The sequence below is a fragment of the Chaetura pelagica genome, unplaced genomic scaffold (genome assembly GCF_000747805.2).
Source record: "Chaetura pelagica isolate M959 unplaced genomic scaffold, ChaPel_1.0 scaffold249, whole genome shotgun sequence".
In the NCBI taxonomy this organism is placed as follows: Eukaryota; Metazoa; Chordata; class Aves; order Apodiformes; family Apodidae; genus Chaetura; species Chaetura pelagica.
The window spans coordinates 1066782-1093473 of record NW_009954538.1 but is presented as its reverse complement, the minus strand read 5'-3'; the positions used below and the strand labels follow the sequence as shown (position 1 = coordinate 1093473).

The 26692-nt window shown below is 39.4% G+C and overlaps 2 protein-coding genes across 2 annotated transcripts in view; one reads left to right on the top strand and one right to left on the bottom strand.

Annotated features, from left to right (window-relative positions):
- LOC104395175 (melanotransferrin-like) overlaps positions 1-5324 on the top strand; it is a 13072-nt gene extending 7748 nt beyond the window's left edge. The window contains exons 9-18 of the mRNA XM_010004858.1: positions 1-165; positions 335-483; positions 707-797; positions 1104-1172; positions 1471-1653; positions 1941-2097; positions 2831-2913; positions 3748-3932; positions 4318-4504; positions 5275-5324. Coding sequence (XP_010003160.1) covers positions 1-165; positions 335-483; positions 707-797; positions 1104-1172; positions 1471-1653; positions 1941-2097; positions 2831-2913; positions 3748-3932; positions 4318-4504; positions 5275-5324 — 1319 coding nt within the window. The remainder of the gene's footprint in view (positions 166-334; positions 484-706; positions 798-1103; positions 1173-1470; positions 1654-1940; positions 2098-2830; positions 2914-3747; positions 3933-4317; positions 4505-5274) is intronic.
- A 5475-nt stretch (positions 5325-10799) lies between these two features.
- PRR14L (proline rich 14-like) lies at positions 10800-25861 on the bottom strand. The gene is made up of 9 exons (XM_010004811.1): positions 25418-25861; positions 24137-24218; positions 20641-23423; positions 17771-20001; positions 14272-14340; positions 13355-13523; positions 12981-13087; positions 11890-11961; positions 10800-11222 (listed from the first exon to the last, which is right to left on the bottom strand). Exons 1-9 carry the CDS (start codon positions 25859-25861, stop codon positions 10961-10963), a joined length of 6219 nt encoding a protein of 2072 aa, XP_010003113.1. The 3' UTR covers positions 10800-10960.
- Between the last annotated feature and the right edge of the window lie 831 nt (positions 25862-26692).

Here is a 26692-nt window from a genome sequence, read left to right as displayed (position 1 = left end):
GGGAAAGAGCCAGGTTTGAACTCTTCACTTCAGCACCCTTTGGGGGAAAGAACCTGCTATTCCGGGATGCCACTCAGCACCTCCAGCTTCTTGAGGAGCAGCTGGAGATTGCCTATGTCCTTGGTCTGGATTATGTAGCTCTCCTTAAGGGACTTGGCCATGAAGGTGAGAAGCCTTCCAGAGGACAGTAGTGAAGGAAAGGGAAAAATAAATTATCTTTTTGTGTTAATCCTCTCTGTCAGGCACAAGTGCATAGACCTAAATGTCCCCTTAGATAAGGACAGATTGGTGCACAGGTGACATGATCTCACTGTGGTCCTCCCTTCCAATGCAGGGAGCTCCTTGGACAACAGTGTCGTGCGCTGGTGCTGCATCAGCGACGCTGAGCTCCGCAAGTGTGAGGAGTGGGCACTGAGCATCAAATCCGACCCATTAGTCTGTGTCCAAGCAACTTCCATGACCAAATGCATTGAAATGATCAAGGTAGGAGACTCACTCTGGTCAGTGTATATTATAAGACTGCACAGGGTGCGTATGTCCTTGTCTGAGCTGAACAGGAGGAAAAATGGCTTGTACAGTAGAGGAAACAGTGGGAATGAGAGGAAATTTAAGCAGAGGAATTTCCAGCCAGTGGAGCAGTGCAGCTGCTTGGTTACACAATTCATGCAAATCCTGTTTTTGTTATTTTCTGTAACTTTGTTGGCAGAGTAGTGAGGCTGATGCAGTCACCCTGGACCCAACACATGTCTACATTGCAGGGAAGTGTGGATTGGTGCCTGTAGTTGCAGAATGTTATGGTAAGTGCTCATGTGACCTTAGCAAGAAGGGGGGGATTTGAAAAGGAACCATTAAAAATGTAGTTAAATTTCCAGAGTTTGTGGTGTTTTGTGGTAGAAGCAGGAATCAATTATATGTCCAAGCTTTTCCCAGCTTTTTCACTAATTGGGCCTAGCATTTGCTCTGGTTGTTTTTTATATCTCTTCTGTAAAGGGACAGAGTTGCTGACATGGCCTAAGAAGATTGCAAGAATTTTGATGAGGTGCTGCCATGAAACAGGAATGTTGCCAGTCACATGATGCTTAATGGTTGTCTCTCCTCCCCAGGGGGAGATTGTGCCCCAGCTGCTGAGAGCAGGGAGGAAGCAGGGAAGCTAATTCATCTTAAGCACAAAGGTAACAGAGCAACTTTGAGAAAGCAAAAGGTCTAGATTTTCCTAAGACAGCTTCTAGGGTTTGTGTAGGAATGCATTTGCATGTTGGTTTGGGAAAGAATTTGCTGCCCATGTTCAGTAGGGGCTTTATAGATAATGCAGTTAGGACAGGAGCTTTGTGGCTAAGCAGGGAATTCAGATCCTGGACTGTAACTGGAGATACCATGACAGGATGAGGGAGGGAAGAGAGGGGCTGGGGCTGTACCTGTCTGTAATACTTAATTGCCTTGGTATAACTGGTCCTTGTCATTGTTTTACAGCACTGTCACCTGTTTATGCTATTGCCCTAGCTAAGAGAAACACCAAACAAATCAACATCCATAACCTTAGAGGAAGACGATCCTGCCACAATTACCTGTATAGTCCTGGAGGATGGTTACTTCCTTCCAGATACACAGTGGGAGCTCTGGAGAATGCTACTGAGAATTGTGACATTGGCTCTGGTAAGGGCTGCTCTGGATTATCTGTTGACTAGACCATGGAAATCTGAAGCCCCAAACTTGGGTGTAAAATGGAAATGGAGCCATGAGGATTTGAACAGCAAGGAATGACTGCAGTCTCAGAGGGTGTTGAAGCTGTTCTTTCTCCTGTCTAACTATATGTGATTCTTCACACTGTTTAGCCCTGTTCTTGCTAGCTATTGGGATGGAATTCCATTCCTGTAATTTCTCATGTGTGAAGAGGCTTTGGAATACCTTGCTCTAACCTCACCTCAGTTTTCTCTACTCAGTTTATCAGGATTACTTTTGGAAAGGCTGCATGCCAGGAGCAGATGGAAACCTGTGCAAGGTGTGCATTGGAGACAGTGAGGTGGAAGGGGCTCGAGTATCTAGCAGATGTGTTGCAAGTCACAACGAACGTTACTATGGCAATATGGGAGCACTCAGGTAAGCCTTTTGTCAGAGTCAGAAATGCTGAAGTTGGCTCATTATTTTGCTGATAGTTTTCTTTGGAGTTGTTTGGGTTTTTTTGTGTTGTAGTTTTTGTTAAGCAACTGACTGTATAAACTTTTCTGAGCAAGTATTTTGTTTTGGTTGCCGTCGCTATGGGGTGTTCAGCTGACTGGTGATTTAAAAGAGTCATGAAACCATTTCCAGAGCAAGACAATGCTCCCAAATATGTAAGGCTTAGAGTATTGGTTTTGACTCATTAAAGAGAAGGGATGAAAGAGAGTTAAAAGGTCAGAGAACAGAGGTGATGCAGGAAGAAGCAGTGTAGGGTACAGAAGGTAAATAAATAGTCTGGAGATAGTAAAAAAAACATAGCTGAAGCAGAGGCAGAGTATTGCAGTTGAAAGCACTCATAGATTATATGTAATGCATTTAGTTGAATTACATTCTCTTTCCTGGCTAGGCACAGATGAGACTGCATGGACATTGAGCCAAAACTTTTACTTGGGAGCTTCTTTAAGGGATTGAGGGGCTTGTTTTATCAAATACATGAACACTGTCCACCAAGGTCTATACTGGCATCACTCACATGCTCCGTATAACCACCCTGTAATTCCAGATGAGGGGGATACTTCCAGCTACTCCTGTTTTAGCTTCAGGTGGACTGTCCAACATCAGTCATTGTGTAGTCACTGTCTCTGGTAACTTCTTGGGTTTTTTCCTGCACTAGGTGTCTAGTTGGCAATCCCAGTGGAAGAAGCTTTGGAGATGTTGCTTTCCTGGAACACTCAAACCTACTCCAGAACATAAAGAGTGAGATGCGTATATTATCTTTTCCTTTGAGAATGTTCATTAGTGTCGGTTATTTCCACACAGTGACCATCACTTATGAGGATCAGGTTTTACAGGTTTAATCTAGGTTGATGAACTTGTGTTTGTGGCTAAGAAGTTGCAGTAACCTTCCTGCTTATAAATGTTGCAGTAAAGCTCAAAATTCAGATAGATTCTGTTCAGCTTTAGAGAGAAGAGAGGAAGAATTACTCAGTGTGAAGATTGAGGTGTGTGTTGGGGGGGTAACCATCCTTGGAAACTGCACTTTTTTTTTGCAGAGCTCAGAGCTTTGAAAACCATGAGACTTCTTTCACTAGATTTTCTCCCATAGGGAGCCACAGTGTTTTTAATCAGAGTTTCAAGAATTAAAATGGCATATAAGGGCCATAGGCTGTTTGTGCTGGGAGGTGTTCTGTGGCTTCATTGCAACACATCAGCTTCTTCATGCTGTTTCACAGTCACTTATGGAATAAACAGTCCAAACAGCTTCATGGGTAAAAATACTGCAAATTATTTTGCTTTTCACAGTTTCTCAACCAAAACTGTCACAACACTGTGAAATGTATAAATTCTTCTGGGAAATACTCCAGTTTTTAGTTGATAGGTGCAGCTTGAGTTTACTGATCTGTTTCCCGAGTGAAAACACTACCCTGCTTCTTTTATGTTCCTAATAAATGACAGCACAGCATACAGCATTTGTTTTGAACCTATTAACTAAACAACTTCTTCTCAATTTTTAACGTTTTCCATGAGATTCACCCTGTCTTCTGCTTTCATTTTTTAAAAGGTTTTGCTTTTTCTTCATCTTCTTTTCAGATCTGGATAGCTCTGGCTGGGCAAAAGGTTATACCCCTCTTGACTTTGAACTCTTGTGTCCAGATGGAACACGTGCTGCAGTCACAGAATGGGCAGGCTGTAACCTTGGCCCCATTCCCCCCAGCACAGTCATGACTCGACCAGTCACTGTCACTAAAATCTATGACTTTCTAATGAAATCCCAGGTAAGATGGACAAGAGGGAAAATATTAACATGTTAGCACTTGTTATGTACAACTGCTGAAAACCCTGTCAAGATCAAAAGTTTTAGATACTATATAAATAAAGTGCCTTCAGGTCCAATGTGAAAGAGTTAATAATTTGCATAGGAGACTGAGAATTTGGATTCTCTAAAGGGGCATTTCGGCACCAGCTGCTGTTCTGCTGTGGTCATACTTTTGCTGAGAAAGAAGTCACTGCAAAACTGCATCTTCTTATATGAGTAAGGACACTGCTAGGCAAAAGTAGAACCTTTTCTTTTGCTAGATCTTGCTATAAAACTAGCTGTAACACCAGCTTACCCTTGCTATGTCTGATCCACACTGTGGAATTTCTTTCTTTTCTGTTTAGGCCTCTCTGGGAAGCAAACCAGATTCCAAGTTCCATCTCTTTCAGTCGTGGAAGTATGGTGAAAGTGATCTGCTTTTCAAAGACAGTACTCAATACCTTGTTCATGCAAGTCACATGAGCTACCAAGAAATTCTTGGAGTACCTTTCTTGCAACTGGCAGAATCAGTGTTTAACTGTACATCTGCAGGTAAAGTCAAGTTATTAATTTTTGAGTCAGAGAAAAATGCAAAGAAGGAAGCCTTCTATGCATAGCTATTGTCTTTTTGTTTAGACTGAATGGAGAAGTATGTTCTAAACAATCCTGGTAGTAACAGTTTTCCAGGGAGTACTATGTTTGGAGCTCCTTTACAGCCTCTTACTACTCCTGTCAAAAGGCACTGAAACTGAGGAGCTCTGCAGGAACAGAATAACCAATGTGTTTTGGAGCAAACACGAGGTTTTTGAAATAGGATTGGTTTACTCCCACTCTGAATTTTTTCCCATCAATGTCAAAGACCAATTCTGTGAAAAGTGTATACAATATTCATTTGGATATCCAAACTTGGGAAAAAGATAAGACATTCTATATTTAATTCTTGAATTAACAACGAAAAAGTTAAGTAATTTCATTTTTAAAAAGAGTACATAGGATGACTCAAGATCAAAACCTTTATAAACTTAAGGGATGGCTTTTTCATTATTTTCACTGAAATCTGTATGAATTATGCATTTAGCTGTTGCTAAAACTAAGACTGTCTACGAGCCAGGGTCAAGCTTTTTTGGGATGTGAAAATCTGTATTGAAGTAAATGAAGATTACACAGTAAGTTAGATTTCTGTGAATCTAAGTTGTTAAAGAGCTGAAATTCAAAAAGAGGAAATTTACCTCTATCCTGCTGTTTTAGTAAATAGTATGAGAAGAATTTGTTCTTTTTAAAGCTGATAGCATCTTTAAGTATATTTTCTTACTGTTTTTTAGGCATCTTGGACTTCTGCAAACAGGATATCTGCACATCCTCATCGAACTGACAGCTAATACAGAGGCTTTGCAGGGCACATATATCACCATCAATATGGAAAACAAGGAAATATGCAAGTCCAATATCTCTAAATCAATCTGCAAGGAAACAGTTATCTCTAGAAATGTATGCTGAATATTCTTTTTCTGTAAAGCATATTTTATGTTTATGATAATGTAATACTACTTATATGTCACCCCTTTCTTGTTTGGACCGTGACAACATGTGGAACAGCACAAGCCAGTCTGCACAACCCACAGCACAGATCAGCAATTCTGTACAACTACTATGGAGAAATCAGCATTTTTGAGGAAAGAGCAGGGCCAATACCATGGACTAAACACAGCCTGTCAGGAGTGGCACAGGTTAGTTGGTAGCTGTTAGCCTTGCTTGTCTTGTAAACTGTTTCCATGCAGAAGAAAAACCCCAAAACAAGTGATATTTTGGTAGTTGCAGCCTTTTCCTCCTATATCTATGATTTTGGTTGCAGCTATAGTCCTTGCTGAATACACATATGTGCTATAGGTTAATATATGTAATTGCTATCACAATTAGGAGTCTTTTCTGCTTTTTAACTGGTATTTGCTTTTTAAAGGATTTATACTAGTAAATTGAAACATTTTTCTCTCACAAATTAACATCTCTTGGCCAGAACTGGATGCTTGCAGCCTTAAGGTGAAAAACAATGGATATTCATCCCTGTCAAGAACTCCAAGCATTAGTTTTTAGTACTTTGAATCCATGAGTCTATGAAGTATCAAAATATGATTTATCAATTAAATATCATTTGTTTTACAAGCACAAACTGCCTGAACATGATATGAAGCCTTTTGAATAGAATGGACCGTGTATTTATTTTGCCTTTTGTTGGTGGATAAAGATTTAGAGGGTGGCTCTTCATGGCCTGGGCTTATTTCAGTTTGCAAGTTTTATCCATTGCCTTTTGCTCCTGTGTACCCTGAAGGCAAGGTTAAGATTTTTAATTTTTAAAAAATTTAAAAATACTTCTCCCAAAACTTCAGAGTCCTACTTATATTGCAGTTGTATTAACCTCAGCTAGCAAGAAATGAGATGCAAATAGTGAAGAAAGGCAATAAAATCAATGTATCTGCCATATAAAAGAACAAACATACATAAAACCCCTCCTCTGCGAGGCAGCAGTACTGTTGTAACTGTCAGGAATACCTTGTTTTAAACAGTTCATTCCATGCTTAGCTTGTCTTTCCTGTTGTTTTGACTTACAGTTGCCCTTCTCCTCCTCCTTTTCACTTCCCAAGAAAGAAAGAATTTACTCTCTGCCCAGCAGCAAGGGATTTAGATTCAGTGCATCATAGTTGAGATGGTTCTCTGTCTTATTTGTCCCATTGTTTGACATGACTAATCAAACAAGAGAGAGGATGCAAGTCCAAACTCGCCTGCCCTTTCAGAGGGAAAGGTCAGGAGCTGAACAGCAAATGAAGCAAGTCTCAGTGTGGTAACAGAACAAATTTCTCAGACTGTGTTGCAGACAGCAAGCTGTAGCCCTGAAGTAGCAGGGGAACAGCAGGATGCTTGGCTAGGTCTCTGAGGTACTCCCTTGCCTTCTTGACTGGAGCTTCCATGCCATCTGCAGGACCCACCCAACACTGCACTTCAATCAGAGAAAGGACTTAGCAAATGCATCTGTCAGCTTAGTTTTGCCAAGAGCAGCATGCAGCTGTATAGCAATAAATTAAAAATCCAAGTTCTACACAAGATTCAATGGGTTAAAGGGGCAGGGGAGTTGTTTTCTGCCATAGACATTGCAGATGATGAATAGGCCTTTACGATGTTCCTGTGCTTCAGCTTCAGTTTCATAGACTGTGCTTCATGAACCACAGGCCTACATCAACTTTGAATCTCTCAGTTCTGAGCCCAGCAGAAGCTGTCTGGCTCCTGCTACTTCTACCTTAGGAGATGAATGCTGTCTCAACTCTGTGAATAGTAGCTAGGATCATGCTTAAAATCCCCCAGGTCTGTTTCTCTCCTGTTGAACTATAGTTGTGGAGAAATTAACACTAGAATTGCTGTTCCATACCTCACTAATAGCCTACCCAGTTACTGAAGTGTTAATCTCTCTGGAGATGTGAACTCTTCCCCCCATATATGCAAGAGAGATGTATGATGAATATTTATTGATAAAAGCCTAAAAACACCTTAAACAGAAAGGTCCTCAGAAAAATTTATTTTCATAAATTAAAAACACACACAAAAGAAGCAGTAAAATTTTAGGTTCACACAACATTGAACAGGAAGAAAATGCCAAGAGCATGATGGAGGCTAATGGCACAAGTGTACAAGTTCTTTTTGAGCTATTTGTTAACTTGATAGCATCATACAGACTTTTAATCCATAGTTACCATCCATATTCTAGAAGAGCACCTGGAACATGACACACCAAAGGCCCACCTCAAATCAAATACAGGAAATGAGAACTGCTTGCAAAAATCATATCCAGCAAGCATCAAAACTGTAATGTATCCAACCACAAGACCAGCCAGGCAAATGCTGGAACATAAAGTAGCCTTAGCTGCTCCAGCTGTAGCATGATTAAAATAAGGTTCTTTTTTGGTTTTGTGTTTTGTTTTTTTAAAAAATTATCTTTCTGCCTCCCATAATCAGCAAATTTAGTAAAGAGCTGCCTGGCTCTGCAAAACTTACTACTAAGAGACAGCACATGGCAAAAGCTTTGCAATTCTCAAGCTGCTCTAGTCATGGTTCTTTGAGCAGTATGTACAATGTCTTTCCATGATGATACAAAAAAGCCTCACTGGAGTGGATTCACTTGATGAAAAGGCAAAAGCACACGTCCTTCAGCCAGGGAAATATGCTAGACACCAAAAGACGCATACTTTCTACTTTTTTCTTTCAATTATCTGGGACAGAACAACTTAGAGTGGCAATACCCAGCTTTTGCAGAGTCATCACTCCCAACGTACAAGCTGCAGCCACAAGGAACAGGGTTGTTCCATGAGTCCTGTAAACAGGAAGAGAGCTGGGAAAGGAAAAAATAAAAAGTGCAGAAGCATGACTGACATCTGTATGATGGTGGGGAAGGTAACAGGGAAGAGATCCTTTGTCTCCATTAGCTTATATCTCTATCATCATACGAATACTAAACCAAAACAGAAAATGCTGTTTATTTGGTTTTCCTCTAACTAAGGACTGGGACAAGCTAGGCAACTGCAACATTGTTTTATAACTCCTCTGATTATTGTAAACAAAACAGAATGGAGTGTTTTCTTTGCTCTCTCTGCTGTAGCTGATAAAAAGAAAGCTAAGAAATGTTATTTTAAAGCAATTAGAAACAGGACAGAGCAGGGAAGTAGAAAAAAAAACCCAAACAACCCAAAAAACCCCAAAAAACCAAACCCAACCCACAGCCCAAAGGAAGAAAACAACAACACATTCCATGTCTTGAACAACATGAAAGGTCTGAACTTTGCCTGGACCCAAGTTTTCCCCTTCCCCACCCACATCCTTGTTTCCTTAAGAGCCCCAGTAAGGTTACAGTTCAATTGTGTCACAGCACCAGAAGCCTCCCATAGTAACAGGTGAAAATGCTGTGTAACAATCCCATTCTATAGCATAAACCCATAAAAATATATATCTCACTCTTGCTACAGCTTCCAACCAGTCCGTAACTGGGCTAATAAACTAGTATAGGCAAAGTTTCAAGAGTTTTTGAAAAGGCAGTCAACCTTTACCTTTTAGGGATTTATTTTTATAAAAATAAAGAGGATTAATTAAAATATTCTACAGCAGCCCAAGCAGGTTAACCAGACCTTGCTGCTGAAATAGCAGGACAGTATATTCAAAGTTTGCCTGCCTTGTTATTTTACCCTCAAAACCCAAACCCCACACTTTTAAGTGTGCACGCCTCTTTCCTTCAGTGTTCCTGATTCAAGGTAATTAGCTTCCAAAACAAGATTGTAAACTCTAGGAGTCCCTAAGTTGGGAGCCAAACAAGCCCAGATCACATTTCTTTCAAGACTCGCGCACACACAGTGTAATGTTCCTCTTCCATTTCTCTATTTTCAAAGCTCTGGAATTCAACAGATTGCTTAATTTTTAGTTTCCTGTTTGGTCAGTAACAGAAGTGGCAGAGCAACAGAAGATAATTATGGTAATTTCAGTCCTGCATTTATTGGGATTTTATAAAAAAATACCCACCCACTAGATATTTGCTAATTTTGAAGGTAAATAGAAACTCTATTACAGGGAAATAAGAAAGTGCAAGTTTCAAGTGACAAGTGAAAGAAAAGACTAATTAAATTTGAGCATCCCAGCAAGACAGCTTTGCCTGAATAACTTCTATAGGCACTAAGGGGCAGAAATAACCTGAACAGCAGCTAGCATTCATTTTGAATTATCCTTCAAGTAAGTTTAACAGAAGTTATCCCAGAAGGGAGCTCTCTTCTCTCAAAAGGTATAGCTGAGAAACTGTGCAGTGCTGCATCAGATAATTACAAATGGCCTTACATCATCACTGAATGGTTTGTATTGGATAATAGTAACAAAAAAATGTCCACATGCTAGGAGACTCTTTGTACAACACTAGCTATTACGTACAACAGTGCTGCAAAGAGATTATCTAATTATGAGCTATATGAATTGTAAATCTAAAATGGTAAAAAAAACCCAACCCTTGAGATGGAAAAAAATTATTTTCTTCTTGGCATTAAAATCAAGTTGATATTTTTAATGGAATTTATAAAATCACTTAGAAGTGAGTCTCAAAGATCTTGCTGGTGTTCCATGCATGGAGGAGCTCAGCTCAGTTAAATAAAAACCTCTACTTACGTATCCTGCACCTTAACATGTTCATGGGCTAATTACCTTTTCTTCTGCAGAAGAAGTTGGCATCAGCCAAGTAGGTAAAAACTCTACTATTTCAGAAAAAATACTACTGGGCACAATTTTTTCTTAAAATATTACTTTTTGAGCTGTCATATTAAAAGGTGTCCTCATGCAGCAAATAAAGAAACATATACAAAGTGCAAGTTATTTAAATTCTAGTTATGTGAGGCTTCTGCTGCTTGAAGCCAGGAAGGGCACAGAAACTCAGAATGAACCTTCTAAGTAAACAGAAGGAAGAAACAATTGAAAGCAAACCCATACAGCTACTTTTAATTAAAGTTAGTGGTATATCAAGAATGTGTTTGCTAGAATTAATCTTTATCAAACAACATATCTCTTCTGTCAGATTGTTAAAAATAGCCATTACAGTAACAACAGCAGACTCAAATGTGCAAATGTTCTGGAGTACAGAGCTCTAGCATCACTGAAGGTGCACTGCTTCCTCCTTTACACTCCTACTCTACCCTCAAAAGGTGTTGAAACATAATTAAATATTAGCTGTAATTTCCAGAGGTGGGGGAAGGAATGATAATTTCTGTGTGGCTGTGTTCCACTCAAACAGGGACCTAAAAGAAATCCTCCAGTAAAATTTCTTAAAAAATTAAATAGCACCTTAAAGAGGGTCACAGCCAAAAACTGATCAGATATCAGAACAGAGGGGTAGAGCAATGTATGAAGAAGTCAGTAGATGTTTCCCAACAGGACTAAAATAACAACGGAGCTGACTGGATCATTTTCAGCTAAATGGCTCCCTCAGATGCTAGAGACCTACTCCTGCTCAGCCTCCTCTGCAAAAAAGGCTTCAAGGTCCATTAGCTTCTGACTCAGAAGAGCATCTAACTCTGCACTCTGTAGTGCAGCTTTTTTTGCTCGGGTGTAACTACCCACTGCCTTGACTTTGCCTCGTGTCTTCCTTTTCCGGGGAAGAGTAAAGTCCTGAAACTCCAGAATTCGCTTTCTCTTCTGCTGGCTGACAGAGATCAAGCACCCATTTTTCTCCTTGGGCTCTTCAAAGATTGTTTCCAAGCTCCTGGTAAAAGCAAATAATACAACTCTTGAATGCTCATGCAGCAGTTAACCACTTGACAAGGACAGGGAGACTGGTGGATTTCAGAACCCAAGTCAACACAGCTTTTACTTATCTACAGCTTACACTTCCTGCAGCTGTACATTACTGCTAGCCAAATAATGTGTTACTGGTGCATAGACATTTGGGTTGAATCTCTCCCTACTTGTATTTCAGTTCAATAGCACAATTATAGAATCTTGATTTTATAGAATAAATAGATATACACATTAAAAAAATGTAGCAGTCATCACAATCATGCTATACTTGAAGGCAGGACATTATTCTTAGTGTTTTAAAGCATAATTTAGTTGCCTTTGAATTTTGAAAAAGTACTGTACTTGAATGGAGGCTGGAAGAAATAAGTAAATGAAAAAAAAAAAAAAACAGCCAACAATAAATCCATACTTAAACAGCTGCAAATTTGTATTTCATATTCTATTTCACTGCTTTCCATCCAAATAGTAAAAGATACAATTTCTGAGTTAACTTTCTCTACCACTTTAAACTAGAGCAGCTTAAAAAAAAAAAGTATCTTCCTTTTAGCTTTCAGACATGTTTAATCTTCATCCTCTCCCCATTGAAGTGATTTACAAGAATCTTAGTTTTCTCATTAGAAAGCAGAACCAACCTGGCTGGAGGTGGGGACTTATAGTTCTTGTTTGTGTAAATTTCTTCTAAACTAAATTCTTTCTTCTTAAGCCTGAAAAAGTAACAAAAAAAAAAAAAAAATCAAGAAAGAAGGGTTTCAAAACCACCTCTCTTCACAACTAGCAGATTTGCAAGAAACAAGTATGCTTTGGATTCTATGCCTAAACAGTAAATATGCTTCAACTAACTAGGGATAGGGAGGAATGAAAGATGAGGTACCTAATTTCATACAGTGTTTTTATAACACTGGGGACAAGAGTTGCTATTTCTGCAGAAGTCAATGTTCTTTCTAGTAGTCTGTGATGTTTTGAAATAATGATGGTCAAAAGAAGAAAGGGAAATCCCATCACAGGTCTTTTTTCTTTTTTTGTAGAAACTAAGAAAAGATTTATCAGTTTAGCAGATGAACATTTCATCTCTCGAGACTCATTTTAGAAGTTAGTTACCAACACTTAAGCTAATCTTTGAAGAAGGGCATTCCTTTGCTAATGCTGGCACTTCTCTTTAAGACAGAAGTGAACAAAATACTAAATGACTGACTGGAAAACCTTTATTTGTATCAGGTACCATGATGACCCACATTTACACTGAACTAATGTTTCCCTAAGATCATGTACCACAAAGAAGAACTGTGAAGAACTCCCAACATGATTTGCATCAACAGAACTTCCTAACAGATCACTGCACCTCACTCTGCTTTGTAGAGTGACTTATTTTCAGTATATGTTTATCAAGATGAAATTCTTTCTTATTTAGAAAAATCATTCCATTGCAGCTTAGTTTTTCACATTTTGCCTAAAACCCTGTCAGTAATCCATATCCTATAGTCCTTTATTTATCCTTTCTCAACTGAAAAAAGTGATGTTCAAAGACCAAGTTTCTCTCTTCAGTCTCTCAGACAGTTGATACAGCTGTGTACATCTTTTCTTTAGAAAGGAAGCAAACATCACTCAATGAGTAGTGTACAGAATACTGGTGGTAAGAGAAGCATTTATGGAAATGATTACATTATTATGCAGGAAAGGTAAACAATAGAAGCTAGTATGAGTCCACTGAAAAGACAGTGCTCACCTTTTTGGTTTGGGTAGTCCCATTGGAGTAAGGTTAGGGTCTGGCTTAGGAACAGTTTTCCTGATTCGGATCTGAGACACTTTCTTTGGCCTCTTTTCTGTCTCAGTCTTAAGAAAGAAAAAAGAAAAACAAAGTTGAAATTAAAGCAATAAGGACAATGCTAGTCAACAAAATTCCCTTTTATGTTGAGTATGTATTATCTGTAGAAAAAGCTTTCCTCTTTGTTTTGCCACCTTCTTTCTGCTTGAATAAAGCAGCAGCACAGAACAGGACTGGATTCTCTCCCCATCTTCACCAGTTACTAGGTAATATTCAGCAGCAGCAGGATCAAGTTCTGGGGAACCAAGAGTCTAAGATACCTAAAATGAACTCACTTTTTTCAGTTCTGTGTCATCTTGGGATCTAAGACAGGCTGGAACTGGAGCATCAGCTTCATCAAGGGCACAGACCTGGAGCTCGGATGCTGCAAGCCTAGGTGGAGATGGCAATGGCTCTGGAAGTGCGCAAGGCTTTGGTAATGGAAAAGGGAATGAAGTTTCCAGACTGTAACAGAGGAAGAAGGGAACATATGCAAATTAATACCCAATTTATGCTGCAACAGCATTCCATGCTCTCCTAAATTGCAATATGGGCACAAGGAGCAATGCAGTTCATAGAAATTGCCCAGGTAAGTGAACACTTTCTCTGGTACATATATAAAGCCAAAAACTGCTGCAGCCCACATGGATACTGAAACTAACTAAGCTGCCAGTGTATCTGAACATGTGATTTTAAAACTCACTGTTTTCTTTTTTGTATAGTTAAACAGTTTATAAGTCTTGTTAGTAATTGATAGAAAGTGACTAATCCTCCTTTTCTGCCAGCAAATTTCTTTGACACAACTATTAATTCGGTACTCTTGTTTGCAGATACATTGAAAAGCTACATTTACACCTGCCAACACTGAAAAAGAACAGAAGGAAGTTTCAGCACAAATGTCCAGTTACTCAGACAGAAAGAACAAAGATCCAAGTAAGAAAACAAACTTCTGTAGTTTCACATACTAATTTCCTAAGTGGTTGAAAGTAACACAGCTGTTCTGTGCAATGACCTACGTAGTGTTTACATTAATGCCCCTTCACATTTCTCCAGTACATGATCCAGTCTGTTTTCTTCACTAATATTTTAATCAGAAAGCTATTTTCGGAGTGAACTGCCAAAGGCTGAAAGCCAAAATGACATAAGCAATGTCTTTTTGAGAAAGCTTATGATCCCACTACTCAGAACAAATATCACAGTCCAAGAGACTCACCATATCTCATGACCTGCAGTCTGTAGTGCTTCCATACTCTGTACAGGCAAGTGGGGTAGCATGGCACAGCTGGTTCAACAGAAGAATGAACAACAAAAAAAGACAGATACAAATTAGATCTACACTATTAAAAAGATGGGGGAAAAATTATTAGCTGGACTATAAGTCAAAAAGTGCCAACATCAGGAATGAGAAACTAAAATAATACAAGAGTAAGCCACATCTGCCATTTAGCCCACTAAATTTCACTGCCAGCTTGTTAGAGAAATAGTCCTCCTTTCACTTACAAATGGTAGTGATGAGAAAAGGAACTAAAAGGACAGAGAGAGTGAGAAAGTGTTAGTCTGCAAGTTGTAATTATTTCTATGAAAATCTGTCTACCTCATCCCAGTATTAAAATGAAAGTAACCGAAAACCTTGAAGGATTTGGCTAGTAAATAAAAAAGTGCATAGTGGCCAAAGAAACAAGTGAAAGGAAGGATTTCCATAAGATTAACCCCCTGTTGTCTCTAACTCCCACAACCTTACTATAATATTATTAATTGATTGGAATAACCAAAGGCCTTTCCACAAGGGCTGGTAATTATCATAATTCTATGGTGTAAAAGTCAGCACAGCAGCTCTGAGTCCTTAATATTAAGCTTTATTTTTGTGCCCACAGGATTAATAGCAGGCAAAAAATAAATTGGTTGGGAGAAATTTTATTACATTAAACAGCAGATCTTGTACTTATTCTTCTCCCAAACTAACAGCTAAATGTACTTCACTGTTCTAAAACAGTTACAGCCAGACTGGAATGCTACAAAATAAATGAGAACCAACCATTCTGGCAGCACAGATAAGTCCAAATATAAGGAGGTCAGAAAGGCCCATTTCTTGTGTTTGTCATTTAATACCAGAATTATAACATTCTGTTTCTGTCAATGTTCTACTCACTATCCCAATGCTACTGGAACCTGCATCAATTGTGCATCAGAGTCCTCCGTACTAGAGACAGAACTTAGTATTTTATGCACCCATAAAAATAAAACAAAACAAAACAAAACAAAAAAACAAACAGGGAAAGAAAAAAATACTTTAGAAATTTTGAGTCCAAATGAGTATTAATTCAAGAAAAGATTTCACTTAAAGAATGCTTTATTACTGGCAGTGGAAGTGACACAGGAAGATTTGTAGGCAGGAAAACAACTCTAGTTCCTTGTTTTCCTGGTTATTAAAAAACATAAGAATTAATGAAATAATTTTAAAGGACAAGTCTCTTCCCAAAGGAAATGGCCTGCAGAGAACTCAGAGCCACTTTCTTATTTTTCTGATTTTTAACAGTCTTAATCAAAACAGGCAAAGATTTTTGTCATACTGGGGCCTGAAAATGCTTTTATACTGCACCAAACATAGTTCATGTATTCTTGTATTTATATACCAAACATTCATTTAATTTATTTTCTTTTAGTACACATAAATTTAAGAGAGATTTACTAAATTACTAAATTATTTTTTGTCACTGTTCTTGTTAATACCTTTACAAAAATTAATTGATGAGAACAGGCTGTGAATCCTCAGCAAAATGGAATTTAAAATGGTGATAAGTATTTAAAATGGCAAGTTAAAATAAGTAATTAAAGTAAGTAGTTAAAATGGCAAAGTTTTGTTCTTTATATTGTTTTATAGCCAAACCTTTAATATTAAATTCTTGGTTAACTGTTTCAGGAATATAATTTATTTGCTGCATTTCTTTACACTTCTGCAAACATTCTTTTTAGCTCCCTGCATGCTACAATAGCTTCACTTAAAATGAGAGTTGGGCCAAAGAGTTAAGGCTACCTCATACACATATTTGTAAGGTATTTTAGAGAAAAAAACAAACTGAGTTTTAAACTATTTTAACTTTGGGTTATTTTTCACTTGAAGTGATAAGGTTTAATTTGGCTTCTCTCCCTTTGGGATAAAGATCATTCATAGTAAAACGTTTGGTTTTCAAATTACCCTTTACGTCAAGGAATTAAATCCTCTTATACTTGAGCTAACTGGATATGCTGTAACAAGCTCCCCAAGAGTCTGTAGACTTAAGCATGGGAGAAAACATAAGACTGTAAGTCAGCTCTGATCTCTCAAGCCAAGGATAACATACCTGAACAATACAAAATAATAAATTCACCTCATACACAGAAGTACATTTTAAGAAGTAAGGTGTTTGTTTTGCTCTTAAAGAATGGCAATGTTTTATTTTTAACTTTAGTTCTCAAACTCTGGTTTACTGATATGATTACTTCCAGAGTACTAATTTGTACACCAGAAAATTCAGCATGATATATTGGCTCTTATGGAATGAAAAAGAATACAGGTCCAATAGAATGTGCTCTGAAGTTGTCTCTATGCAATTATTCAACATCATTCTTTTAGTGGAGAGAGCTCCCAGAATGGAATACTTTCATAAGCTCACTTACACCCTTGGTAGACATTGGAATTTATACTAATAAGTGATAAACCTTTAGGTATGTTATCCATGTATACAAAGCAAAATGCAGCATTTAGTTATCTGGAAAGATTTTTGGTGATCCGTATGTCAAGCTATAACATAAGCTAAATTTATCAGTTCTCTGGAGACTGCCATATTAAACAAAAAAATCATCAAATCAATTTTTTGACAGTGCTTATGAACTTATCCTCTGCCCAGGAATATAAAATCAGGGACTGAATTGCCCCATGTCACTGAGGGATAAAGGGCAAAATCTTTGCTCAAGAGCATACAAAATCCTGTAGCAGAGATAGAAACCACCTCTTCTATCATTCAATTTCATGGTAAAAAGATCTCAAATGCTGATAGCAAAGTTAAATTAAATATGCAGAGTAGATTTCAGTCCTGTTCCCATTCATAACAAAAATGACACACACACAGAGAAATTAATTACCAACCTGGAGCTACATTTGCTTGTGCCAACAATACATTGAGCACATACTATCAAAAGGCACAGCGTAGAGAGGTTTCAATTAGCATAGAACAGTCATGGAATACAATTAAAAATTTAACTGAATGCCACTCCCCACCCCTTCAGATTCTTCCTAACCTGGTATCGAGCATTTTACAGTGGTTCCAAGTGGCACCTGTGGCTCAGACCTCTAAAAAAAACTTTCCTACCTCAGAAATCCAGTTGTTCTGCAGTCACTCTGAATAGACCTAATGAGGTAGCTCACCTTTCTGCATTATATATTCTGATGCATGGTGTGTGTATTTTGCAAGGGAGAAGAAAGTAGAGTTAGCCAGTCTGCCAAAACAGGACAGTATTAAAAAAGTGAAGGCAAATATATTTAAATTCAGCTAACAGACTGTTCCATAGGGAAGAATTTTCCACGTTGAGCCATTTTTTGAGCAGAATGCGTTGATTTGGAAGAGGGGAAACTGACCTTCCAATGCAAGCTGCGACTACCCTCTCCCTCCCAAAAAGGAGCAAGAATATACCCTATACATATGTAATCTCAGAAATAAGTTTATGAGTTTTACCTGTTCTCGATGCCCACACTTGGCTGCCACTTGCAGTGATTGGAATGGAGAGGAGTGATTTCGGAGGGACAGGCAGCAGGACCATGCTGACTCCATATGGAGAGTACCCTGCCCAATGAGTATGGCAATGAAGAGACGAGGTCATCTGAGACAGAAGCTGGATGCCTTGCCCCTTTCAAACCCTGTGCGAATTGTGATATAAATAGTCTCTGGATGGTAGGAATATGACTGGTTAGGTTTCTTCTTCTTGTCCAAATCCTGTAACATCCAGGGGAAGAAAGCGCTAACACTGTGTGAAGGCCAAGCATGGAGCAACCTCTTCTTCTTTCAGCTACGACATTTCTTCCATGGTCAGGATGAAGGGCAACTTCTCTTCTTACAGAGAGAGAGGAATGCAGCTCATTATCTAGATGGGAATCTTCCTTGAAAGCTGTTGTATCTGAACAGCTCTGAGACAGGAGAAAAGAGAAAGTCCATTTCGAAGGTGGTGCTTCCATTTCTCCCAAAACCGGTTTAAGATGTACAGAGTGCTGGGATGTAATCCCTGTGAGGTCTGTTGCAGGACTGGAGTCTAATTTTATGTGAAAAGAAATTGGGAAAACTGGGGTATCCAAGAAAGAGGTTGGAGGCTTGTGGCTCAAGTCTGAAAAAAGTATTTTGGTAGATTCTACAGGATAAAGTGCCAAAGGCTGAAAGCTGAACATCTTGGTGCACCAACTGTCAGCCCAGCGTGAGTGTAAGTTCCTGTTAATGCAAGAAAAGGCTTCCAATAGATTTTTACATACACGTTGGCTGTACCTCTCACCCACAGGAAGAATTTCAGAAGAACGTGGCAGAGATTTTAGGTGATGGATGCTTTTGGCAGGTGCCAGGAGGTTCCTAGCCACTGCAGTCAGCTTGCTCAACAATGCTGGTTCTTTGGTACATTTTCTAAATCTCAAGCTGCTCAACAAACCGCACCTCTTGGCCCTCTGCCTTGGCAGATGCACAGATTTCATGGCTGTTTCTGTTTCCACTGCTGGTGGTTTACATGGAAAGTACAAAGATTTGAGATCTGTGTTTTCCTGCTTGGGGAATATTTCTGGGGAAATCTCACAAAAAGATGAGCTTTTACATTTTTTGTTTTTTCTAATGGTTTTTAGCTGATACGATGTGGGAACTTTTTTACATGTCCTTCCAGGCTGTCTTTTTAATGGAACAGGTCCTCTTAGTTTATTTGTGGTCTCAAAGGCACCAGGGATTCCATCATATCCTAAATTAAGGTTCAGGTTTTCCGTTTCTGAATCCTGAGTCTTCAAAAACTGTGAACTAATAGTATCTGTAGTAATCTTTGGCCTTTTGACTTCTTGTAAAGTGCTACATAGTTTATTTTCGCTGCTTCTAACAGCAAAAATCTCCTCTGAAGGACCTCGAAACTCCTTATTTCTTGATGTCACCAATTCATCTGGAGAGCTGCGTAAAAGTTTAGAACTGTGCAATGCCCTTGGTTGCAGTGTGAGTTTTGCTTTCTCTCCATATTCTGACTTGTGTTCTGGTTGTGCCTTGTTTGACTGATGTACTTTCATCTTCTCATACTTCTTCTTCCGTTTAAGTAACTGACATTTCTCTATTTGATCACATCTCTCTGAACCTAAAGCCTCATTTTCCTTGCAGAGTGAATGAGTTGGTTCAGTGTCTCGGCCTTCTGTAACCTCCTTTATGTTATCTTTGCTCTGTGCATTTAATTTGTAAGGCACACATACTTTGCTGCAAACCACACAGTTTGGGGGTATTTCTTTGCAACTGTTTGATTGTATACTCATATGTGGATAAAATGGGGGTGTTGTATCACACTGCAATTCTGGTGAAGTTTCTGCAGAAGCTGCATCTTCAGCCTGACAACCACACACAGTTTCTGAAAGCAGACTGGTACGTGCCAGGTTTGTGAGCTTTGTATAATTTTTTCTTTGTTTTGAAGGATTACTTTGGTTGGATCTTGAGATTTCTTCCAAAACTTTTTCATAACTCTCAGTACTGAGAGGGTCTGTTTTGCTACCAGACTCTTGGGAATCTTCTAGTGAGGCCCAAAGACAATCTTCTCCATCAAGAAAAGAATCTATGAGGAAGTTTTTTCGATGGGCTACTTCTCTTCTCATGTTCTCTTCTTCACATTTATTCTTTAACTTCTCTTCATAGCAAGTGCTCTTTGGTGAGGTCACATCCATGTCTTTTACAGTTGGCATGCTATGCCCCTCATCTCTTAGACTGTCTTTGCTGTGTGCACAAACTCTTGAGCTTTTTGCAACATTCAGACAACTACTTGCCATTTTATTCTCTGAAGATGGGATCTTAGTATTGCTGGCTTTTCTCTTAACAGACGTTGTTACAGAAAGAGGTTTTGTCACTGAAGAATTTTTGCTGAAAACTTTGGCTGAAGAGGAATCAAAATTATCTATTTGTGTGTCCTCAGATGCCATGCGCAGCTTTCCTTCCTCAGGCAGAGAGATTCCAGAGTACAGAGCTGACAGTGTTTCTGAATCTGCCTGCATCTCAGTAGAAGGTTCCTGGATGACAAACTTTCTGAAATGGGATGGACTAATACCCTTCAGAGCATCAGTTTCTTTACCCGGCTGAAATGTTAACTGTGAGCAAGAGTTATTTGAGATACATTTTCTTCTCCGGCTTTTTTTGTTTTCTGTCTCTGAAAGCACATTCATATTTTCTGGCTTATGAGACAGATTCCCATGACTTGATGAGGAGGACAAAAATTGGGCACTAACTGTATTTTCCTGGTCCTTCACCAACCACTTCATCTTTGGCAAAGATTGCTGCATTTTGCTTCCTGCAAACACCAGCTCTGCTTTCTCTCTTGCACAGTTGATAACACAAGCATGCTGTGAGCACTGTGCTTTGCAATCATAAAAACTTACTTCACGAGTTCCTTTATTTTCCCTTTCACATCCATTTTCATGTTCTTTTAGTCTGATTGTCTCCTCTCCGATTACATCACCAACAAAGCCCGTGTATCCTGAACAGTCTTCATTTCTCACACCATGTAAAGAGTCCAAATCCACCACATTCTTATTTATTGTTCCTTGAAAACTGTCTCCTCTTGCATATTTATGAGCTAAGGGAGGCAAGTCATCACCTGTTTCTAACAAGATCTGTTCACTTGGACTAGAGCCAATTGATATTTTGGTTTTTTCCACAGAAGTAGCTGTAGTTTGTAAGCCAGTGTTTCGTTGGTTGTTTAAACTTTCTAAATGTTGCTTGCTGCCTGGAACCAGGCCATCCAACTCATTCTGACATGCAAGACAGTGATTTTCCATGGGACAAAGAGTCTTTTCTGGTTGGCTGGCACGTCGTGTTTGAATATTCATGTTTCTGAGTAACGGGCACATGTCACAGATTGAAGTGCTACGCTCAGAGGTATTAGCTGGGAGCAATGACACTTCTTTCTTCTCATATGTGCCTGTTTCTCTCTCCTTTGGGCCTAATGGAGAATTGCAAAATCCAAAATTATAAGTACAGGGCTTTTTGTTAAAATATCTGCCTAATAGCTCTTCACTAGTCTTATTTCTCTGATTGCCTCCAGGAGCCTTTGGAGTATCCACAGTTCTTATTTTCTCAAATCCATCTGTCTGGAGAGCACATGTCCCAGTTTGTTCTTTTGCCTCATTTCTGTTACATGGAATTTCACTGCCATTTATCCCATGCAGATCTACACCTCTGTTGCCCCAGTCTTCTTCACAAGGAAGAGATCCACATGACAAAGGGAAGTGTGCTTCTGGAAAGATTATTATTTTTTTACTATTATATTCAGCTGAGTCTTCTCCTTCCCAATTATATTTTTTTTCAATCTTCTTATCAATCTCAACATCACAAGAATGACTGTTTCGGAGAACATCATCTACACTTGTACTCCCTGATAAAACACAGGAAGTACTGGCAGCTGTACACTGGTCTTTTATATTATGATGATCAAAATTCCATGTGTCACTATGTTCATTTCCTAAAGCAGTGACCACACTCTCTGTATTTCCCACTGAAGAATTCATGTCCTTTTGAGAAATTTTGCTTGTCATAGTAGGGTTATCAGAAGTCCTGGAAATTACTGAAGACTTGAACTTGTCTTGATGGAGCATAGTTTGAGTGACTTGCTCTTCTGTAGTTCCAGAAGCACCAATTGATTCTTTTCCAGATGGATTATCCTGAGGCTTGTCCCTGTTTGAAACTTCATTAGCAATACAAGGAGGACACTCATGACAACAACGTTCTCTTAATTTCTGTGTGATGGCAGGTAGAGCTACATTTAGTGTATAAATCAAATGAGTTTCTTTGCCAGTGGACAAATTTTCATTACTATTAGCTTCTGGACTTTGAACTGAACTGCCAGCCAACTCTTCTAGTGTTGTATTACTCTCAGATTCCATTTCAAGCACTTGTGCCTCAGGTGAATCTTCTTCTAGCTTGGTACTAAGATCCAGACAGCTGTGGCTACTGGGAGGAGACATTTTACTGGAGGTACTATAAAAGCATTTGTCTGTCTGTCCAATTTCATGGGAGGCAGTCTTGCTTGTTTCCATCAATAGACTATTTTCTTTTATATCATCCTTGCATAAGTCACTGACAGGGAATTGCCACTGGTTCTTTTTCAATTTATCACCTTCTGATGGGACCATTTTAAAGTTTTCTTTTGAGAACTCCTCAGGAGATGAAGCAACAGAACTAAAAACTGAAGAATGACAGTGCTCAGAATTAGCATCCTCTTGAGCTTCAGGCCAGCTACAAACATCAATGTTCTCTCCCACAGCAATTTTTCTCCAGATTTCAGAAGCCTCTTCAAATTCAGAGCTGTACAATTTACCTATACTTGCACTTACTTCCCTATGATCAGTTTTAGCAGTAGATAATCCTTTAAAAACAATTGAGACCTGCTCTACTGGTAGGGATGTGGAGGTTCCATTTTCTACAAACCCAGTTCCATGATCATGAGTCTGGCTTTTGATGGTTTTATGAAGATACTTTTTGGGAGGTTCATCGATAATTCCATGGACTGCAGTACTATTGTTTCCTAGTGGCATATTCCTGAAGTCCAGGTAACAGCTGCTTTTCAGAACTGAACATGAGACTTCAGAACTTTTTGTGGAGAGCATTCTACAGCTTTCTACTGATGACAACCTATAAGGTTCATTATGTTTAGGTACAGGACCAGTACAGAAGTCATAAGCATTGTTTTCTTCATCCTGCTGATAAGTCTGGCAATTAGCAACTGATGTACTAAATTCATTAACAGGATTTAGTCTGGGTAACTTTTCTTCTCTAGTCTCCAAACTAGATTCATTACCCCCTGTCCTCACTGGCATGGCAGCGTGGGCTTTCAACCCATGATAATAATTTGTTTCTTGTGGATGGTCTGTGTCTGATTCCATGTCCATGACTTTTAAAGGCTCTAAAAAATCTATGGTGCTGGTTTCTGAAACCCCAGCTCTGGCCATGACTGTGTCTACGTCTGGACATTCATTGTTCTCAAGTGGAAGACCTTTACTCACTTGGTCATTCCTGTATCCTGCTTTACTAAATATCCTAGTCCCATCAGCCTTCATACCTTGTACTTCTTCAATGAGCTTTGGCAGTGTTTCAGCTGTCACCTGAACATTTGCTTGCTTTTCTTCTGCATAAGAAAAAAAAAGCAAATAAAGCAAGTCACAAAAAATGGCTAATTAAAAAATACAGTTACTGTAGAATATATTAATATTCACAACTTTCCAGAGAACATATTTGCTGCAGATCTTTTTCATATATTCTACAAAGGACCAAGACTAGATGGCATTCTTCAGCTCAGCCAAAGTTTTGGTTATGAGATCATGCAGGGAGAAAAAATAATTACTAGACGCAAAGTGACCAAAGCATTTGGATCTAGAAGATTAAGGATCATAATGAAATTAAGAATTACTTTTGTTGTCCTCTTCCTTTGGATTCTGCACTTTCATTTTTACTTATTAATCCATTACAAAGTGAATGAGTAATGATTTTTCACATCTTTGCTATTACTGCTCTCATATAATCCAGCTTTGAAACATAAGGAAATGCAAAACATCTGCTATTAACAATACCTTCTGCTTTGCAGAAATAAGCATTTAAATTAAATAACTAAAGTATGTCTTGTACATAAAAGGTCTCCCAAAAAGTACACATGCTGGCAGGAAAAAGCAGAGGATTAAGTTTTCATATTGTTCTAGCTATGCAAGGTGATAGTTTCTATTGTAAAGCAAAATACATGAGCTACCCAAGAATCACTCATCAATTTTAAATCAACAAAAAGCAAGCTGGGAGCCAGGCTGAGGTAGACAGGGATGTATAAGTAGCACACACACACACACACACCTGTGTTCTTCAGAGATCCTTCTACTTGAGTGCAACAAGCTCCTGAACACTTCACCTCATGCTGGTTTAAGTCCAGGCCGTCCTGAAACAAGACAAGCATCAGTGGAGACTGGTGATTTACAGGGAGTTCACACAAGCATTTGTCATTCCTTTCTGATCCTATCAATCACCATCACCTCACCATTAAAAAATTATGCATCCAGAAAAGCTTCCCATTTAGCAGCAAGAAAGTCCTGGGACACAAGCAGCTTGAAATGCAAATTGTGGCAAATCTGAATCAGGAGAGGAATCCAGTCTCCAAGGCTGCCTCAAGTCCCCCAACCATTACATGCCTCTGGTAAGATGTGGGGTTTTCTCATCCTTATTAGAAAATTTTGGAATTCTAATTCCCTTGCCTCAAAACCACAAACCCAGGAACAGATGACCTAGGTCTACCTGCAAAAAAACCCCCAAGGCAACAGAAACAACTCCCCCACAAACAAACTACCTGCATCTTGAGAGGTGAAAATTCATCTCAGAAAACTGAATTACTAGTTGTTTGGTTTTTTTCTCCCCTGTGTTTTCTGATGTGTGTGAAACATACTTGCAAACTAAAGAGTCACAAAAAGTCTCAATTTTAAAATAAAGAATTCTGTAACTCTTTAGTTTTTACCAGAGTATTGTTTGGCATATTTTTCAGCATTTGCATAGAAAGAGTATTTTTATCATCAGTGATTCTTAGAGGGGAGGGGGAAATAAAAGCCATGACCCTGTGAGTCTCTTGTTTTGAAAGGGAAACGGATCTTGATTTCCTCTCTGGTTACAAACAATAATTCTAAAAATGAAGAATAATTTTTATTTCTAGATTAAAAACTGAAATACTCAACTGGATCCCCCTGTAGCATTATAATACTATTACCAGACTGAAATTACTGTTATTTGGTGGTTAGTACCTTGACTGGGGATGATGGTAGAATAAGCTGTACCCACAAAACATAGATACTGTGCAAGGAGCTTTTTTATTTGCTTCTGTTGTCATTCTTAGTCAAGAGCCAGTTTTGTTACATACCTGCCTTGCACCTTTCTGGCAATATTTAAGAAAGTAAAAAGCTTGATACTTTAAAATGCTGCTGGTCTGCTGAAATATAGTCTTAATTTTTCACTGGACCCATGATAATCCAAATAACCACACATGTCAGAAGACACAAATAAGAATCAGGAAACCACACAGAGTCCTCTGCCCAGGCACTCTAGCCCTGAATTCAAAGTATCATGCAGGGATGAATTTCTGCATTTGCTTACTTGTTTTGACCAACTTTCCCTGGGAATTAAAGCACAGCATGCAGCAGGATACTCCTCAGCATCTTGTGCCTCTTTGTCTTCTTTCTGGCATCCATCATCGGTACAGTCTCGTTTCCTAAAGTTGCTTTTCTCATCCTCTTCAAGGTCTCCAGCCTTTACTGAGTCTTCGGCGAGGGATTCTGCTGGCCTGTGAGATACCACCTTGAGTTTATCACCCAAATCCTCTGTCTTCTGGCAAAAGTTTTCTACTCCAGAAGTGCCACGCTGCTCTGCTGACAGGCTGTCCCTGGGTGCTGACACATTAGATTTGGCATCTAACCCCACATTAGACTCCGATACAGCCATGAGTTCAGCAGAGACACTCTCAGGCAGCCCAGGGTACAATTGCTCTACTCCATCAGAGACAGAAGAATCCAGGGGAGATTCCACCCCAGATGATAGCATCAGGGCAGCTGAAGATGGGTTCTCCTGAGCACTCTGGTGTACCCTAAAAATAAAAGCAATGTTAAAGCAATGTACATAGGAGTAATTGCTGGATGAAAAGGAAAAGCTTCATTCTTTGAGATTAAAGCATATATGATACTTCCAAGCAATTTTTTTAAGAAAGGAGCTGGGAAATATTTGAGTATTTAAGCAAATGTGCCATGAACAGAAGAGAGTATGGTTAAGGAGATATTCCCAAGCCTTGCTTTCTCATTGAAACATCTTGCAAACACACCCACATCTCCTGGAAAACCTGAACAGAGACTATAAAGCAAACCACTGGGGCCTGTATCAGATGTCCTGCTCCTCAGCTAAAACGAAAACCTCGTTTGTTTCCTGTGATTTTCCAAAGTTTCTCTGGAACCTCAGCTCTTCTTCGTGTGATTTCTGCCTGGAAATAACACTTTCTAAGCCATCATCCATCACCACTCATGGCTTCTCTTACAGGAGCACCTGCCACGCTGCACGTAGGATGCACGATGCCAGCGCTGCGTTTCCACGGAGCGCCGGTACCGGGACCCTGTCCAGGCCGGAGCCGCCCGCAGGGTCCCCGCAGCCCGCCCTGCCCGCGGGGACAGCGGCACCGGGAGAGGAGCTCCCGCTGGTCCCACACAAGCGCTGCTGGCATCAGGAAAACCCCGGGATGCAAACGCTGCCAACTCATCCCTCCGGAAGAGAGCCGGTACCGGGTCTCACAGAACCGTCGGTCCCGCCTTTACAGCCTGAGAAGAACCCGGCGTCGCGTGCGCCGTTCCGGTGGGGACACCGGCGGGCTGGGACTGTCCCTACGGG

Excerpts from the sequence above, each read along its gene's own strand:
- PRR14L (XM_010004811.1), bottom strand. The coding sequence starts at position 25,861 with ATGCTATCATCTGGGGTGGAATCTCCCCTGGATTCTTCTGTCTCTGAT. Across the intron at positions 13,088-13,354 it reads ATGACACAGAACTGAAAAAA|ACTGAGACAGAAAAGAGGCC; the intron begins GTGAGTTCATTT and ends TTCTTTCTTAAG. Across the intron at positions 11,223-11,889 it reads AAGTCCCCACCTCCAGCCAG|GAGCTTGGAAACAATCTTTG; the intron begins GTTGGTTCTGCT and ends TGCTTTTACCAG.